This window comes from Mus pahari, chromosome 9 (assembly GCF_900095145.1).
Source record: "Mus pahari chromosome 9, PAHARI_EIJ_v1.1, whole genome shotgun sequence".
Lineage (NCBI taxonomy): Eukaryota > Metazoa > Chordata > Mammalia > Rodentia > Muridae > Mus > Mus pahari.
The window spans coordinates 67,456,086-67,476,508 of NC_034598.1; the positions used below are offsets into that span (position 1 = coordinate 67,456,086).

Sequence of the window (20,423 nt, forward strand, 5' to 3'; positions counted from 1 at the left end):
TTCAAAGATTATGAGAAAGGGGCCATAAGCTACGTGATGCAAATAATAGCATTCTGCAGCGTGGAAAGGAAGCACTGGCAAAGTTGTAATTTGGTTTCTAGTGAGGCCCTGCTTTCTGGTATATGGCTTTATAAATAAACAAACAAACAAACAGTTCTTACATGGGGGGGGGGAACAAAAGAGATTTCTCAGGCTTCTTTGTTCATTGTCACCGTCCCATTCCCAAGGACCTGGCTCTCATGACCTAATCATGTCCCCAAGGCCTCACTGCCTAACCTTGGAGTTGGGATCTCAAGTCAGGAGTTTTGAGGTGTCTCCAGCCTTCAGGCCAGAGCACAGCTATGCAGATACCCAAGCACTCTACCTCAGCTACTGGCTTACCAAGTGAGGGTTCTTTGCAGCTCTCCAAAATCCAACTAAAGCTAACTGTAGGGTGATTCTTCTGTATCATCATATTTTTCTTGAAAAATGATTACTCTCTTGATGTTGACCTGGAACACCAGCCTTCAGTTAAATGCTTCAAGTACAAACATGGGGACCCAAGTTCAATCCCTAATCCCTGTATTAAAAAAGCCAAGTGTGAGTCCAGTGAGAGATTCCGTCTTAAACAAGGTGGGGGGCAACTGAGAAAGACATTCAGCATTAACCCTAGGCCTTCATCTGCAAGCATACATACGTGTGAGAGCGGGCGTGCATACACATGTACCACGCACATACCAGAGAAGAACTACAAAGGATAATAGTGCCTTTCACTGCTAGAGTAGGTTTAGCATTGCCAAGCTTTTTATATTTCAGTTTCATTGTATTTCTAATGGTTGTCATAAAAAGCAATAATATCATTGTATGTAAATCCAGTGCCTTGTACTCTGTAACCATTAAGATAGACAAATTTCCGATGTTACTTGCATGCTCTTGTTTAAATCCGCCCAGTTTCCTTAGTCTGGGAGCTGTTCTCTTTGCCGCTTCTCTGCTTGTCACCTTCACAGTCATTATTCAGTATTCTTGCCCTTGCATCTTTCCCCAAAAACCTGATTCCCCCAAAAACCTACTCTCATTTTCATATTTTTCTTTAATGAGAAACTCCACATAAGAGCCATATTAATAAAAAAACCTTTCATTGTCAGCTGTTCATCTAGATAGTCTGTTTTATATGACTAATTTCATTTTCCCCTATATATTTCTTACAGTGTTGACCAAGTAAGTCCAACCTTTCCTTACGCTAAGCCTACCTCCAGACCAGAAATCTCTCTCTTTCTACCATTCCTAGACTAAGACACAGCCTCTCTTACCTCCAGCTTTGTGCCGACCTGTAACTCATGGTTGATGCCAACTAAAGCAGTGTTTGTTAAAGCATGGAGACAGCAGCCGATGGAATCAATCAGTACAGTAGCCTGGGAATTTGGAAAGGCACTGTAGCAGCAGGGACCGAAGAGGGCCGTGCTTTACTGAGAATGAGCAAGGAAAGATGTACTAAAGGGATGACACATGAGAAAATAAGGACCCCAGAAGAAAAAGCAAAGGAAGGGAAGGCAGCCGGCAGCCGGCAGCCGACAGCTCTCTCACCGTGCCTCGGTGCTTGTGAGTTGTAGCTCTCCCTTAACTGGTTCCCAGCAACTACATTTGGATTTGCTTTCATGGAGCACTGTTTGTTCGAGTGCCTGTGTGCATGCGTGCATGCATGTACATCTCCTTTGTTTATGTGCTTTGATAATGCTTCTATGACTTTCCCATTTGTGTCTGTGGCCTTCATCTTTCATCTATCATTGTCTCCATAAACTGCCCCCTGTGTTTCAGATGTCTTTTCCGGAGAGACCACCCTTTCCAAGAGTCTCCCCCAAAGTCAGCTTCATGTCTCTCCAAAAACTCTCCCATCTCTCTTGCATAATCCTTGGGCTTGAATATTAGGAGATTCAGAGGCATTCACAGGGTAGGCTAGTTTGACTCTGGCTACATAGTCTCACACCTAACAATGTTTCCCTTGGTGGCCCTTGTAGCTAGCAGCCTTCTTTGATTAATAATCATCAAGAAGCCATAAGCTGGGTTGATGAGATGGCTTAGCAGCTAGGAGAACTTTTTGTTCTTGCTGAGAACCCAGGCTTGATTCCCAGCACCCAATTTGGTGGCTCACAACTGTCTGTAACTCCAATTCTGGGAATCTTCTGCCCTCTTCTGGCCTAGTAGGGCACTGTATGTATATGATACACTGACATACATGCATTCCAAACATCCATACACATAAAAATATAACTTTTTTAAAGGAAACCACAAGCCACTCCCATAAGAGGGCCTAGCCTTCTGCCCCATGCTGTTAGAAGCACTTTGTTATAAAGTTTCATTTTGCTGACCTCTGTGGGCATGGTCTTTTCCATTATATAGTGTCACCGCAGGCAGAACTTTCTCCTTGCCTGTGAGCTTTCTACCTCCAAGTCTTTTTAAGCTATTCCTTTTCCTTCTGTGATCCTCTCTGCCCTCTTATCTCAGAGTGTCCTTTATTTCTCTTTCTAGAACCTGGGTCTCACCACAGAAAGCCTGTTATTTATATCTCCTCTTCCCTTGCCTTCCCTGGGCTGCTTTTGTATCTCTGAATGCCTCGCCTTGGCACCTCTTTCTTCCAGTTCTTTCTTCTCCCCTCTGGAGACTTCAGACACAAGCCTCTCCGTTCCCACAGGGCGTTATTTCCTCCGCATATATCATCTTCTTTAGGCAATTTTATTTTAGCTTTTGCTCTCAATTTGTCTAAAAATCTGCTGTACCTTCAAAAGTTATTTTTGAAAGAAACAAAAATAACACCTAACACTTCATAGTTTTCTCCATATAACCCTCCACCCCAAAGCACACCTTTCTTAGAGCTATGTCACACCCTTCCTGCCTTGTGTAGCACCTCATGCTATCTTGCTGCATCTAACATCTTCAGGTCCTTTCTGCTCATGTGATGCAAAGGGCCTGCCTGGCTGTTTCAGCACTAGCCGGGGCATATTTCTGCTCTGGATAAGGGCACAGTATCCATGCATATCTCAGTAGGTCTTCTGATTCATACTTAGCTTTTGCCCCTCTTGGTTCTCTCTGCTGCTGTTAAGTTTCACTGTATCATTACTGCTTGTCATTTCCTAGGTGACTGTCCTGTGTCCTAACAACTCTTTCCAGTTCTGCAGAGGAAGCTTTTGGCTTTAGCGTGCCTGGAGAAATCACTAAACCACCTCATGCTTTTCTTCCCACACAGCCTATGGTATACCTGAGCTTCTTTCCCCTGAGCTTCACATCAAATGCCATTTTCTACGGAAGCAACCACTGCAGATGTCTCTGCCTCCTCCCCAGGGGAACTAATAATTAGAATCCCACCATGCAGTCCCTGAGTGGACAGCAGCTCTCAGCCTTCGAGTGATCCCTCCCACAACTCTTTAAAGTCTTCCGGCGGCCTCCCTCCTGATTCCCAGGTTGTTGATTTCCCTTATCTCCTCTTCCTTCTGGCTTCTTTGCAACGGAAGAGTAAACAGAAAGGCCTGTACTTTTTCCTTAACTCTTTCTCAAACTTGCTTGTCTTTTCTTCCTTTTCCTAGTTGTTCCTAGTGCTTTGCCTTCTTCATCATTTTTCCACCTTCTTTATTATTAATTATAGGGTTCCTGTGTGCCATGGATGGACCCCACAAAAAGATAAAAAAAAAAAATCACCCTCTCACCACCACCCCATCTCCCTAAACCGGAATTAAAGTGACTTCGCTCTCCAAGCCAGCTTCAGTGTGGCTTGATTTGCTTCTGCTAAGCATTTTTTTCTCATGTTTTCCTTCCTTCTATGGCTTTATGATCTCCCTGGCTCACAGATGAGCCTTCCCCAACCTCAAGGCTGACAAGCTGGGATCAAATGTCTATTTGAATGGTGAGAGAACCACTTGCTCAGTGGGTGAGCAGGAGCTGGGGTGCTGAACACACGCTCTCCTTATTCTCCATCATTCCATGACTGCCGTGGCCGCTCTGTGAAGCAATGGCATCTCAGAATCTCAGAACCACATGAGCATTGCCATTACCCCTGGGCACCAGCATCCCAGAAGTGAAAGGGAAAAGGTGTCCTTGCGATAGAATGGTTTTCTCCATGAAGGTTCCCTTTCCCTATAATACATAGCTCCTGAGCTAATAAGGATGAACCTATAATAACAGCTGTGGAATAACAAAACTTCTGCAGACCAAGCCGTGCTATTGCTTAGTGTGATTAGTAAAACTTCTGTGTCACTCTGTGGGTCACCCTACACCACTCATTCAAATGCATGCCTTTGCACTAGAGTTGCCCCTTTCAGGGTCACAGGGGCAAGAAATAACCCTTTCAAGGGTTATTTGGCATTGTTTTTCAAGAATGTTCCTCGACCATGGTCCACTTTCTGACCTGCTTACTTAAAAAATACCTCTTTTATGGCTGGGTTGGCAATCTGCATTGTTAATTACAAAGGTGTATTCTCAGAATACCTGATCCATATTACATTCTAACACCAATGTTAGTTCTATCACATTAGTTCCCATGCCCCAGATCGCAGGGATGCCCCTTTCAGTTCCTTAGCATTAAAGTCAAGCCTGGAAAAGAAAACAGAATGTTGAAGTGTGAGTCTGAGTCAGAAAAGCTAGGCTACCTGGCTGGCTGGCAGAGGATGTGAATGGGGTGAGCAACTTGGGTACCTCACACAGGCTGCGCATTGCCTCCTTACCTCAGCGACAAGAATCTACCCGTCCTGTTCCTAGCAAAAGCTATCACTTGGAGGAAGAGGTCATATCTACCCCCTTTCCCAGATTTGCCCACTCCCACTCACTCAAGAGTCTTCTAACTCAGAGCTGTCAACAGTATTACCCAGTAGGGGGCAAAGCGTTGTTTTGTATTATTTTAAAGACTTGAAGAGATCTAAGCTTTTAGCTAAGGGGATGGATAATTAGATTTTACGTACCCGGGCACATTGCAATATGAACCTTCTTTCCTTTAACTTTTTAAAAATCAATTCACTTTTGGTTTACTTTACATCCCAACCACAGTTTCCCCTCTCAGTACTGCCCCCCACTTCACTTTCACTCCCCAACCCACTCCCCCTCTCTTTCTCCTCAGAGAAGGGAGAGCCTCCTGGATATCACCCAGCTTTGGCATATCAAGTTACAGTAGGACCAGAGAATCTTCTTACAACTTTTTAAACTTTAGCTTGTTCTTGGCTTTATTTTGTGGTAACTGAGAAAAATTCGATAACTATAAATAACATGCAGCACCCAACAGGACACTGGGAGAGATGTAAACATCTCAGAGAAGCTGGTTAGCCCGGTGGTCCATGCACTCATCACTTTCTGTGGTAAAGACTGTCTGGATCGACTCTCAGCAAGTTTTCAGGTTATATTATTAATTGAGTCACCATGCTGGAGTACAGGTCTCCAAAACTCTATGTGTCTAAGACTCTGTGACCCTTATCTACTCCCCGGTCACCATACTTCTCTGTGTTTGATCCCTTTGGGGAGATCATGCAGTGTTTTATTCCCATGACTGATAGACCCCATTCATATTATGTCATTCACGGTCATCCCTCTCCCAGGAAGGATATTTTCCTCTTGTAAAGCTAAATGATTGTTCACTGTCTACATAGATGATTGAGTAGATGTTTACTATGCCTGGAAATATAAAAGTTAACATATTTATGGTAAACTTTGATATTTCAATACATATATGCACATTATTTAAATAATGTTCAAGATGGCTATATCCTAAAACACTTTATCATTCCGTTCTGGTGAAAGCATCCAAAATTTTCCTCAAGCGTTTAAAAAATATGCATTATCATTATGTGTGGCTGCCCTTCTACGCACTGTCACAGCAAACTGGCTTAATCTACGCATACTGTAGTTTAACACCCCATGGTCAAAGAAATCGTCTAAGGTTCTATGGTTCCACACCTTCTACTCCTCGGGTGCCATCATCTGTTTGATTAAACACAGCAAATACCTCTGTTTTCTCTACAGAAGCCCTTCCTAATACACGGCTCTCTGTAGGCACTTCTAACTCTTGCCGACTCTTTAGCTGTGCTTGATCACCCCATCAAAGATGGGCTTCTTGAAATCAAGGTCAAGTTTTAATCAGAACTTGTCCCTAACATTTTTCACAGTGACTAATACGCTGAGAATACAATAAACATTTAGGAAATTAATGACCGAAATAAGGTCATGTTTTCCTCATTTTCTACAGCCCGTAAATGGATCACTAATCACACTTCTGAAAACAATGTTAAAATTCACTCAATATCACACTTCTGAAAACAATATTAAAATACAAAATTATTTGTATTGAGTCAGGATATTAGCCATATAGTGAGTTTGAGGATAACTAAGTTTACATAAAAGCCTGTCTGGAAAAAAATTTTTATTTTTATCCAGGGTGGGCAACAATCACAAATCCACAATAAAATGCTTAAATGTGATCATATAGAAAAAAAAAAATATGGGGTTTATTGTTGCTGCTGTTGATGTTGTTGATAATGATGATGTTGTTCACTAGGATATAAATGTTCTAAAGTGGGAGATTCAACTCTGCTTTATTTACTCAACAGGAATCCTAGCTATGCTATGTATCTTCTGCTATCTTCAGCATGTAGCTGCCAAGGCCACTCACAGGCCATTGTCACACACAGGGTATATCATGGGTAGCAAGTCTAGAGGACTGGTTCCATACGCCATGTACATCAGTCATTCACATTTTAGGAACTAGGTGACATCTGAATTCAAGGAAACCACGTGCTATAGCTGTGGCCTTAACAGAGTGTCCGAGAAGAGAACAGTCTTTGATGGACGGCTAGCCATCTATCCAGAGCCGAGTACTCAATAAACTTGCATGAACCATCCCCCAAATAGGATCTGTGGGTACAGATAAAAGCAGATTCTATAGATGTCCAAATCCACGAGTGTGAGATCTAATCTAACGATTCCAGAAATTGATATGTGATTACAATCTAAGTATATTTCAAAAGCACCAAAGAATGGCCTGATTTAGTGTGAATGGACTAGGTAAGTAAGTGAATTTTGAAATGAGGTCTAAAAGATGAACGATTTTGTCTAACTCAAAAAGAATGGCAGGAGAGCAGAATGTGCCAAGCCAAGGTACCAGTTCATGTAAAGACCGAGCGAATGCAGGTGACAGGCATACTTAGAGTGATGAATAAGGCTTTCCCCATGTGGTGTGGAGGTGAGCTCAAGCAGTATAAAAAGAGACTGAGGTGAAAACAGGAAATAGAACTTAGGGAATAGTGTAACATGGTCAGAAGTTGAGTCTTCATTGAAGGAAGATGGGAGACTTATTTAAGAATTTAAGAATTTTAAGTAAATTCAAAATAAGTCAGAAATGTATAAAGAGTGGGGGCTGGAGAGGTGGCTCAGTGGGTAAGAGCACTGACTGCTCTCCCGAAGATCCTGAGTTCAAATCCCAGCAGCCACATGGTGGCTCGCAACCACCTGTAATGAGATCTGATGCCCTCTTCTGGTGTGTCTGAAGATAGAGTATGCTTATGAATAACAATAAATAAATCTTTGGGCTGGAGCAAGCAGGAACTGAGCCAGCAGAGTTGACCAGAGCTAGCGAAGCCAACTGGAGTGAGTGAGGCCAACAGGAGTGAGCAGCGGTCCTAAAAATTCAATTTCTAAAAACCACATGAAGGCTCACAACCATCTGTACAGCTACAGTGTACTCACAGACATAAAATAAATAAATATTTTTTAAAAAAGAAAGAAATGTATTTAAAGGCAATTAGTGAGAGATGTTGAAAAGGGGGGCCAAAGGTATGAGGGTGGCAAAGATGTCAGGTTATCAGATCAGACGTCTACAGAAGTGAGCAGTCAGTGGTAATGCCCACTCTCCCGACAGGGGCAGCTAATGAGATGCTGGTATCATTTGGTGAACAGAGTGAGCCATGTGGTCTTTGGAGAATTGAGAATAACTGACCATAAATGCAAAGTTTTGCATTTGAGTCTAAAAGATACAGGAGAAGTTTAGGGCAAATAGACAGTTGGACAGATGAGTCTGGGGCCTGATGAAAGATGGGGTTTCAGATAGAAATGTGGAAATCACCTCTGCATCATAAATCTCAAAATCTTAGAAATGCCTATTAATACTGATCTTTCTAAATGATTTTGAAGAAAAGTGGGGCTTGAACTAAGCTCCAAGGACGACAAGGGAGGAGTGGCTGGAGAGGAAGAAAATCTGAGCAACTGAGCAATGGCATTTCAATAAAAGGATGCAGAAAGTAATCAATAGAACGTGGATAGACAGAGGCAGCTGCTATTTAATTCCTTTAATATATTTGGCTGTAAGAAAAGTGTAGTTGGAATGAGATGTTTTAATAATGCCAAGCACACCTATTTATGGGCCCCTACCTCCTTTATGCATACTAACTAATAAATCTAACATATAATTGAGGCACAAAGGGGTTAGTAATTTGCCCAAGGCGTAGCAGTGGCAGACTTATTAAGTGGCAGACCTGCAAACTGAACCTGAGCTGTCTGCCTTCAGAACCAGCGCCATTCCTCAGTGACTCAGGAATCTCCTGTGGCACATTTTAATGTTGAATAACACATTCCAAAGTAAATTTTTGTCTTCTGATAGGAAGATATGTGCACATATGGCCAATATATCTGTATTTATATACAAATGGTATACAGACTGTGGCACGCCTACATACTATGTTATTTAAAACATTTCAATGAAATAAACAATGAAATGAAAGTATGAGATAGAAATAAATATGAAGATGAGTCTCTTATTGTCCTCCCTTTCATCGTTGGGTCTCTGTGACCTCCATAATGGACAGTCAGAATCATGAGAGACAGGAAAGCCTTTAATAGTGGTTCTCAACCTGTGGGCCACACCCCCCATGGGGGGTCACCTATCAAATATCCTGTATATCAGATATTTACATTACAATTTGTAACAGTAGCAAAATTACAGTTACAAAGTAGCAACAAAATAATTTGATGGTTAGGAGTCACCACAACCTGAGAAACTGTATCAAAGGGTCACAGCATAAGGAAAGTTGAGAACCTTCAAGACCAAAGGTTAAGAAAAAGAAAGAGCTGGATCTATTTTAGTTTCTGATACCATTTGAACAATTTCCACAAACTTAGTGGCTTAAAATGTGCATTTGTTAGCTCACCATACTGTAAAATAGAAAGGACACCAGGCAGTTCATACTAGGAGGTAAATACAATCAGGAGAATCATGAAAATGGGTTGGTTTTCATTGAAACCACCCCTGATCTACCTGGGTCTTGTTTTAATGTTTAATATTTTTAATTAGCACACAAGGTATTAACTCTCATTATATCGTTTTGGAACAAAGTATGATTTAGCAGGTTTTGCCTTTTCCTTCGTCCCCCGCTGCTCTGAGTGATACTCCCTAGCCCCCTGCCCCCTAATGCTTCATATTTTCCCAAAGTACATGCCCAAACCAAGCACTATTTACATATTTTGTCAATTGATTTTGCATAATTTATTGACCAAAGGGCCCCAGGGACCAATACATTTCCATTAAATACGTGCACAGTGAGCTAATGCCAGTGGCTGGCCAGGGCTGCTTCCACCGCCCTTTGCTTTTTACTTTTAATAGACAACATTGACTTTTTGTTTTTATGATCCTTCTTATAATCACACCAAATATCCACTTTTAGCTGTTAGTCATTTCTAATAGGACTGCCTCTTATCTCTTATTCAAATCATGCAGATATGAGGAAATTTTGGAAAATCTATTGTATCACAAAACATAAGTCCGTTCCTCATTAAATCACTTGAGTTTCACACTGTAAGAATAGTGTATTTTAAGCTGATCAATGGTTCAAGGGCTTTGTTCGTGTATCCCTCTGCCTAAAATGCTCATTGTCTGCATGAGGTCCATCTAGACTCTTCCTTCTGAGCCTTCATCTCAGCACAAGTGAAGGCTCTTCCTGGATACTGTGTACATTGCTATCTCATCTCCCCTGCACCTTCTAGCTCTGGTTATAAGAAACCCTGTCTTAAAGTGACATGTGGATATCAGGCTCCTTTGGCAAAACTGCATTTGCAATGACTTTGAGAAACTGGTAATGATTACACTTGGAGGCAGGGGGTTATCTCTAACTAAAGCGTCTTTTTCTCCTTAGCTCTATCACTAGAGTCCAGGATGTTTCAAGGTTCCCTTCTCACATCATTTCTACTGCATCTGTACTGGGGCTAATATGCTACCTTGTTACTCATCTGGGTAGCCAGAGACTACACTGTAGCTTCAGAATTCTATGGTAGGATTCAGGGATTATTTTTGATAAAACTGAATCAATGAAATCATGTAAAATAATGTTTTATATGGTATTTTCACAAAAAAAAATTTTTAAATGTTCAAGGGCACAAACTGTCCCTGTCACCTCAGCAGTCTAGTGCACATTTATACACTAGGACGGATTCACTCTTTGTAGCCTGGGTTACATTTCCTAACAGCGTTCATACTGTGACCATCTGGTCCATTAGTTGTAAATACTGATTTGGCAGAATCTTCAGGGGGTATGAGCATAGTTGTGGGCAAATTGGGAACTTGAAAAATTCTATCGCCCAAAGAACACATTACCTGTTATTACCTAATACTGCCCAATATCCCATCCCAATGGCCTTCTTTGGAGAACAGCCAGGCATGGTGGTACATGCCTTTAATCCCAGCACTTGGGAGCTAGAGGCAAATGGATTTCTGTGTGAGTTCAGAGCCACTGTGGTCTCCATTCAGTGTTCCAGGACAGTCAGGGCTACACAGAGAGACCCTGTCTCAAAGAGTGCCATGTGAACATTTTAATACTTGTACAAATGAAGAATGTGCAAATTTCAGAACAATTAGACCTCCATTTATTTCTCACCTCTAAATAGACTCCTAACCTTGGGGCAAAGAAAATCAACTCATCAGAGTATCTATTGCCAATGGAATACAGAGCAAAATCTTCTTGCAATTAACATAAATAGGCTATGTCCTTTTAAAATGACATGGCACTGAGTCATTTTCAGTACTTTTTAAGAACTCAAAGGCAAATTGTTTCCCAAAAAGTATCTGAACTTAGCCCATTTTCAAAGGCCACCAAAGCTAAACCCTTTTCTTACACAGAAGAAAATGATGGCCAGTCCTGTAAGACCCATGAAAAGCGTTCATTTGCAATCAAACCTTTTTGTCCATTGGAGATGACCTTTGTTTTAATATCTATGATGCTTTTCAAAAAGGAAGGTATTTGTGTAGTTGTCCACAGAATCATTAATTTGTATCTGCTCTATTCTGTGGTTGCTTTAAAAAAAAAAAAAAATCATGGGATTATCAAGCTGCTCCGAACAAAAGGACCTTCTGATTGTCAGCTCCAAAGTTTAAAAGAGCAGGTTAATTTCTCTGAATCTCACAGTTGGAACTTTCTAACACTAACTGGCAGCTTCCACCTAGTGATCAAGGCAATTCACTAAAATAAATTATACATAAAGCCGAAATCCCTAATAGTAATGAGGCCCCTTCGTGAGATAATCATACCAGCAAAAGCATTCATCTCTCAGCTGCTACTCGGCAGGGTCTTGAAAATCTCATTTGAAGAACTTTACCTCCAGAATGAATGTAGTTTCTAGCTTCATGGTAGAGTTAGCATGGCAGTGGTCCGGGGCTAGGCACAAAGGAAAGGCAGCCAGTAAACCAGTTAGCTCACCTGTTGATTAAACTGGAGCCAGTGTTGACAGAACGCTAGCATCTGTGCTGCTTATAAAGCAGAAGACCAGTTAGGTTCTCCTTTCACTACAAGCAGCCCAGAACTGCTTAGAAGACCTTCGTTGTATTCCTAGAGCAAGGCACAGAACAGTAGTAGAAAGTCTAGTCCTGCCTCTTCTAGAGTCTATAGGTGGCAGCTGAACTCAAATATGTAAAGAAAAACTGAACTGCTGGACGCCGTGCCGCAGACTATACAAAAGATGGGACGGAATCTTCTAAACATTAGCTTAGCCACCCATATGCAATCTGCTTTGGGATTTGTAGGGGCTAAAACTACAGAACTGTTTCATTTGGGCTTTTTCAAAAAGATGAGGTGAGGGCTTCGTTTCAAAAGCAGTGGGGGCTGACTTAACGGTTGGCATGGAGTATGGGCAAGAAGTCAAAGGGCTGTGATGGTGGGAGAGGTAGAAAGGAGAGTTGGCAGGTAGTCAAGGCAGGTTAGGATGCCAGTTAAAAATGATGAGAACAACATAGTCTGATACACATTCACATCTACAGAAAAGGACAGGTCAAGATGTTGGTGTTAGAGGAGGACACTAACAGGGAGATGGAAGTTAGCTTGCAGGAAAAGGTCTTGCAGGGAACGGCTAAAGAGCAGGCGTGCGCTGAGGAGCAGTTTAGAGAGATCGTTTTAAATGAGAATGGAATATAAGGTAAGTCGTCAGCAGGATTATTAGTTATCGTCACTTCACGGGTGGTGTTAAATGATCGTGCTTCAATGTCTCATTGAGACTACCTACCGATTTCTGTAACCTCTAGCTCCCAAGTGTCTACTTATAAAGTGGACGTGGTAGCACCCGCTTCGTGTGCTCTTGAGAAGATTATAATTGTTAATGTGCCATAGAATCTAATATGGACATGGGGGTCACTCAGATGTGTGGTATGTCTTGCTTTCTCCCAGGTCAGAGTTTTCCTCCATCTTGACATCAGAAATTATACAAGTTGGGGGAAGAGTGGTGACTAGCTTTAAAACAGCTGTTGATCAGAAGTAATTAAAACTTTGGAAAGTCATTTCAGTTCATTCATGTAAAAATAATATTTAATTTGCCAGCTGATTGATAATTTTTATGAGCAAATGAAAAAATTTCCATGTTAAAGCCTCTAAATTAATTCAATGCAGATCTGTAAAGAGTTTTAAAAATAAGTCCTTCTCTTCCTCTGTACCCTAAAATATCCCCATTTGTTCTTCTACGGATTCATTCCTCATCTACCCCAAAGGCTTAAACTGCAGTGAATCTCACCCATTTCTCTTTTATCCAGAATGCTGAGCTCTCTTTTGAAGCTAAATAGTACGTAGAGTCTTGAGAATATTTTAAATTCTCTGTGCGTCTTAAGATTGAAGAATGAAATGATCCCACAGAAAAATGGCATGACATTATTCCACTTAAAACAACTGGGAGCCTTCTGTGGCACTGTATCCCTGTAGCCCTCAGTACTTGATAGACAGATGAGCAGCTGAGTCTGAGGTCCGAGGTCATCCTCAGCTGCAGTCGGTTTGAGGCCAGCCTCTGATACACGAGTGCTTGTGTCAAAACATTTCTAATGAGCTATATGAAGATTTTAAAGTTAACCTGCAATTTTGAAGTCATGGGATGGAAAAAGTATTAAAAAGAAAAATGGATACTTGGGGTGAGACAAAAATATAGAACCAAGCTTATTTTAGCACCCTAAGTTATTCGTGGAATCCAATAATGAGCCATATAGGACAGCGTAGACCTCTTTGGCATGCGTGCTGAAGTACTGAGAATAGTCTAGCCTGCATTACAATGAGCTTACCCAGGAGATGAACAGGAATAACAAGGAGATTGATTCCCACACATAGAGCCCGCCTCCAAATGACCATTTCAAGTAGTAACTCTGTCAATGTACATTTCTCTTCCCTTGCCAAGTTTAGAGGAATCTGGCTCTCTTTTGTATTCATTTCTTAAATACTAATTCCTACTCTATTTTCAGAGACTATGAAAAATAATATATTCTACTAACTCACAGAATATGTCAATTAAGTGTCAGGGTGACTAAGCATGCAGAGAGACTCTGATTCAAGGAACCCTAGTAGCCATAGGGAGCTACGCCATCTGTGGTTCAAAGCATGGCTATTTTCAAAATGTTTTTGTACTTATATTTTTTGCAAAGGTGAGGTATTGTGATACCCATTCAAGGACTTTGTCGTCAGGGAAGGTACCAACAGGTAGGAGAATTAAACCATCTACAAAGGATTATGGAAACAATGTTCTCATCAACCTAGAGGCATGTCGTCAGGCACTACAGGGATTCCACAAATAGGAGAATTGGGCCATAAAAACATCTGGTGTCATTTTCAATAGAGCATTAGTTAAGCATGGAAAGACAGGCTGATGTTCTCTCTCTCTCCCACCCCTCTACTCACCTACAACAAACAAACAAACAAATAATCTTTCTTCTTTGAAAGACAGATATAGTAAGTACCCCCACAAAAAAATTTACATTTCCTTACACTGCTTCATTATATCAAGGGTGGTATTTCCACACTGGAGACTGTTTCATTTAGCACATTATGTCTAGCTACAGATAAGGCCAAGATGAAATGAGTTAGGGTATCAGTAGTTTCTATGCGCTCTCTTGTAACAAGTCTAAGAAGTCTGACACGGGTGTTTCCCTCTTCAGAATCAAAACTGAGATTTGGGGAGGGAAAATGTTAAGAAATCATCAACTCTGGTGGGCCACATACAGCTAATTCCTTAGGTTGGACGGCTATCAGGAGCCTCTCCCACTTCAGGAGATGGGTACAATACCCTTAGTTCTTTTATTCTTTCCCTCCCCTCACCCTTTCTGTGTGCTTGCACCACATGTATGCACACACACACACACACACACACACACACAAACTATAGTCACATTGAACAGCATGGTTGTTAACTGGAATAGAAAATTAGTAATCCTAAAGCCTCCCGCATTCCACTTAAGAGAAGACAATAAATACAGTCGGCTCTGAGAAAGGACCATTTTGTATGCCATCGTTTTCTGATCTGGATAAGTTACTCTGAATCACCTGATTCCAGGATTCTTGGATGCTCTTTGGACATAGCACTGAAACTCCATGAGGAACTTAGAGTACCTGCATTGAAGCACAGTGTCACAGTTTTCCAGCCTTCTACTATTTTTACAAACTTAAGGATAAAGACAAAGAAAGACTTGCCTTGAAATGAATAAAACCAAAACATGCAAAAACTCACACTTGAGTGCATTTATGTGATGTGAATTTCAGAATTTTTCAACAATAAATAGAACTTAGCTGAAAAAAGATGTCTCGCTTCCCAAGTTCCTAAACATAGGCTTTTAGGTATAATCTTACGTGAAAGGACAAAAACTGAGATGGGTTGATTCTAATTTAAAAAAAAAAAAATGAGTCAACCATACAGTTTTACAAAGAGTTTTGCAGTGTTCAGAGCATCTCCAAGACAGTCATCTTGGTCTCATTTCCAGAATTATAAACATATTCTATTGGATATTAAAGTGTAGATTTTTTTTTCTGAAAGCTGAAGTAGATAATCTTGAAAAAGAAAAGACTGGTGTCATATGAAATGACCACTATAAAAATGCCTGTGGACTTTGAAGTCTTCAGACTCTAGTTGTCATTACCATCCTCTTGAGGAAATTACAATGCCTAAGACCAAACAGTTCAACTTCACTTGAAAACTCGCTAATACCTCTTTATTGGTTTTCATAGCAAGAGAAACTGGGTGACATCTGCTTCTCCCTCCGCTACGTCCCTACTGCCGGCAAGCTGACTGTTGTCATTCTGGAAGCCAAGAACCTGAAGAAGATGGATGTGGGTGGCTTATCTGGTGAGTGCGCAGTGGCTATTGATTGTTGGAAACAAACGCTGTTTCACTGTGGGTACCGAATGCACGGTGCTCATGCTGTGGCTCCCTGCTCCTTAATTGATCGCAGCTCTCTTTCCTAGGGAGCTGGAAGCCCTGTCAGAATTCAGCCAATGCAGGGCCCCAGGAAGCCACTCTCAGTTTATTGAAATTGGCAAAGAAGATGAAATCTATTTCCCTTCTCCGTAGCCAAAGTATCAGCTGTCATTTCTATGTCATTGAAAGCTAAAATTTTGGCTTCTTGTTTGAAAGGCAATGCCTGTGACAAATTATAGTTTTGAGGATTTTTTAAATTTACCCTCAGTATTAAAATTTCTATTTTACCTGAGACTTATTAATTAGGTATTTGCTAACCTGACAAAATTTTTATAATGCTTTTATAAAAGGCAGCATTTCAAATCTATACAAATGTCTTTGTCTGAAAAGAAACCCAGGAACAGTTCATATAATTTTTAGTCCTACAGCTTAAGACAAGGGTGGAAGAGGGGAGGCTTGGGTTTGAAAGTTCTCTGTAACCCAAGCAGGACGTAACAGTGAGTAAATCTTCCCCAAAGCAAAGTCAGCTCAAGGACTCTGCTTCCAGATCTGAGTAGAACGTTTTTCCCTCCTCTGTGTGGTTAAATAAATTATCATTTTAATGTTGCAGTAAATCATTAAGGTGTGAGGGATTCTCCTGACATGCCACAAGGTCATCACAAACAGGTAACAGTTGTCATTGTTCCTAGCAGTGGAGTTTCCATAGACATGACTCTTTATTCTGTGATTTTTCTGATTACAAAAATAAAAAAAGAAAGAAACATTGTAAACACCACACTAATGCAGCACAGTGAGTTTATACTGTGAAACAGAACAGCTGAAAATGGTTGAGGCTGAGTTCTACCCAGTGACTTAACAGTCAAATCTCATGCTATCTATATCCATTTCTCTGTATGAATAAGGGAACTTGAAGAAGCTATAGTCTGCCATGTCACTAAAACCCTGCCTTATTGTCTTGCTTCATTTCTAATGGTATAAAATTTGAACCTTTAAAACAATATGCATAGTTCTTCCTAAAAATATGTAGAATATTTTGTGTGCTTATTTGTAAAACAAATGCACAGAAAAGTATTTAAAAATTTGCAATTATAGTTTCTTCCCAGATCTCAAATTAGTATCCCAAGGAGGCTTAAGAGACCTTTGACTTCTTTCTCTTTCTTTGGCTAAGTAGTGTATCCATAGCACTCATATCTGCCCCAAGCACTCCAGACCTCCATGGGAGTTGTCTCCTCGCCATCTCTGATCAAGAAGATCAAGGCTGCCCTAGTGTCCTGCCTAATTGAGCTCCACCCCAGCTTCAAGTGACCTTGTTCTGGCTTTTTCCTGGGACTTATAGAGGTCTGACTTCCATCACCAGAGATGGCTGCTTCAGCTCCTCCTTCTCCAAGATGGTGGCCCCTTTCTGTCTGCCCACCTTGTCAGCCATCCCTTCTCACCTTTAGGATGTGCAGAATAGAAACATCTAGCAGGATCGATCTGAGTGCTTATAGTCATAGGCAGGTACATGAGCTCACTGCTAGCAATCTAAGCAAAGAGAAGCACAAAGGACGATGCCTGACCTGTCACAGTGGCTTAACATTGTGGCTTAAAAGAAGAGCACCCAAAGGTCAAATCTAGTTCAGTACCCATCAGTTTGTCACCTTTTTTTTGTAAAGAAAGGCAGGAAAATTATAGTAGCTTCAGAACCCACAGAACCTAGAGCCACCCCCATATTCGAATTACCTGGAATGATTATAATCATTAACAAACCCTAATTTTAAGGGCTTCCTGCTGCCTGTAGAATTAAATCATAATTACGCTAATCACCTAATGTAGACACTTTCAAGCTATGTGTTCTGCATCTCATTTTAGCCAATGGACCAGCACACTCATAACAAGCCATGGAACACACTGCTTCCATCCCGACACAATTCTCTTCATCTGGAATTCTCTCTTTTAACAATGCCTAGCTAAATCCTCCTCACTCTTTAGCCCAGCTGAACTTGTATTCCTTCCAGTTACTCAACCAGTGTGTACCATGACTCTACCCTGAGTCAGACATCATGCCGAGCACTGAGTTCACAGTTGTGCATAAAACAATCTGGAGACTATGCGCTCCTGCAGGTCCTACATTAATGTAAGGAGACAGACAACGAGCCAAGACATTAGTAAAGCACCCAGTTTCCTGAGGCGCCAGAAGCCATAGGTGGAAATGAAGCAAGGAAGTTGGGTAAGCCATGTCAGGGAGTTTTGTTTTGTTTTTTTGTTTTTTTTTTTAATGAGATGAGGAAAGATGACATGAGTGGGTGACATTCCAGGCGACAATAGGGCAGAGGAGGGGGACTAAGCCAAGGGTCCAGGTGGGGAGCCAGAAGGTTTGCTGTGGCAGGAATGCTGTAGGAATGCCTGTTCTGATCCATCCAGCAGAACCAGGCTTTGTCTTTTTAAGCAGCTTGTTTACAGTCCTCAAACACCAGACTTCTCTCTCACTAGACTGTTCTGTATTTATGTCTCCCACAATGCTCTCACCAACGGGTGGCACTGTGCAGAGCTGTGGAATGAATAATGAATTATTTACAAAGGAGCCATGGCCCGAAAAACAAGTCTTGCATTTCAAATTTGCTTAACCTACTTACCATTAAAGCAACTCTTAAGTATGTGAATGAGTTGCCTCAGAATAAGAGGACCTATGTACAAAGAGACCACAACTATATAAGATCTCATTCCAAGGGATTCAAAGGCCAAACTCCATTTGCCAGGAACAGCTTTGTTAACTGGAACCAAAGCTGGCTCTTCTGCCAGAGTTGAAACCACACTCTGCCACTACTAACAATCTGACTTGGTTTGAGGTCTTAGAGCTCAAACTGTGTATGGACTCTAGCACAAAGCCACACATATTGACATTGGGCACATGATTTTTTTCTTCTAAGCCTCTGTTGACAAGGTAGAAGTGCTAGGCAGACTCCATTAGTGAGCATATTGTTAGAAAAAAAAGCGAGAGTTAAGTTAAGTGCCTACCAAATATCACTGTGACTGTTTCAATTTAGTGAGTTTATCAAAGCTGGGAAATGTGAAATCAATGGACCATCTAAGCAGCAGCTTGATTTGGTGGGGGAGAAGAGGGTAGGGGAGGGACCTGACACGACTCAGCTATTTGATGGACATGCCAGACCAATTCCGGATAATCAGGAGGCCAGGTTTTATACAGGCTCAGAGTGAGTTCAAAATTAGCAGCGGATCAATAAAACATGAAGAAAGTGGGAAGTAGACATCTTCAAAATACTTAATAGTTTCTGGCAAGAGCATGTGATTTCTTTCTCACTGTGTTTATTCAAAATGGACAGCCTAAGGATTTTTGCCTCTATCACACATCCACATTGCAAATGATCAAAGTTCCTGCCCTCATCCTCACAAGGCAAGTGTAATTGGACTCTTCATAATTCTGCAGCAGATTAATTTTTTTACATTTACTCATTCATTTGGGAATTTTTCACACAATTACTTACATAATTCTACCTCATCCCCAACCTCCAGCTCCTTCCATGTCCTCTCCTCAAATTCCTAACCTTGTTTTCCTTAATTATTATACATACATACAAATACATATGTACCTATATATGTAATTGATTAATTAATCCTAAAAAAAATGAATGAATCTCCCGTTTCTATTTTCTGTTCATGAATATTACAAAAAGAAAATTTTAAGTTCTGAGAAAGACAAGGCATTGGAGGAATTGAGAGTTCCTCACTCCTAACATGAACTATTTCTAACACACATTTAGCTCTTCCTACATACCAGTCTTCAAGGTGGACAGAGTGGCTCTTAGGGGCCTCCACTATCTGGAACTAAAACACAAAAGTCCTCGGAATAGATGAGGCTAAAAATGGAGCAAGGATTGCTGAAATAGAATGTTCTTAGAAACTGGGTGGGGGGGTGGGGTGGGGGGGGGAGATGTTGGTGAGTCAAAATCCCTGGGAATAATCTCAATTAGCTTCTCCCTTTCTTGTCATCTCAAAATCACAAGTGGATTCTCTCTCCTCATCTGAGGCTTCTGGCAAATGGCCCTTCTTGCCTGGCTCCACATTACACAGAATATTGCACCGCAAGGCTGTTCTCATTCTGCTTCCCTGTAGTGAGCATTTACACCATCCTTACAGATTTTTGTTCTGTCATTTCACAGTTAGAAAACTATGTCCATATAAAAGGGGCAAAACATGTGCAGTTCTGCTCCCTTGATGAGGCTTCAGTTCACCCAATTTTGAAAGAGAGAGAAAGACAGAGACGGGGGGGGAGAGAGAGAGAGAGAGAGAGAGAGAGAGAGAGAGAGAGAGAGAGAGAGAGAGAATGAATTACAACACAGCAAGCATAGAGGAAAGAAGGTTTTGAGAAACCCAGGTTAAGCATCTGTTCCAATGGGGCTGATGAACTTTAAGGAGCAAGAGAGGAGGCTAAGAGGCCAAGAGGCTCAACAGCAGCTGAGCAAGGTATGGTTAAAGCACTGAATCTCAACCTGGAGGTCACAACTCTTTGGGGGTTCAAGCAACCTTTTCGCAGGGGTCACGTATCACATACTTACATTATGATTCGTGGCAGTAACAAGATTACAGCTATGAAGTAGCACTGAAACAATTTTATGGTTGGGAGCCATAACTGTATTACTATATTTTGCTGTATTAAAAGATCACAGCATGGGAAGATATAGAACCACTGGTTTCAAGTGTTCTCCATCATAATTTTTCTACTTCATTTCAGTCACGCCCTCTTCTGCTGTCTTCTTTCCGACCATGCCCATCCAAGC

General features: G+C 41.2%; 1 protein-coding gene across 2 annotated transcripts in view; it reads left to right on the top strand.

Annotated features, from left to right (window-relative positions):
- Positions 1-15,707, top strand: part of Syt1 (synaptotagmin 1) — a 425,848-nt gene extending 410,141 nt beyond the window's left edge. For both annotated transcript variants that reach the window (XM_029542073.1, XM_029542074.1), the window contains exon 9: positions 15,456-15,707. In XM_029542073.1, the coding sequence (XP_029397933.1) occupies positions 15,456-15,692 (237 nt within the window). In that variant the 3' untranslated portion in view covers positions 15,693-15,707. The remainder of the gene's footprint in view (positions 1-15,455) is intronic.
- The last annotated feature ends 4,716 nt before the right edge of the window (positions 15,708-20,423 follow it).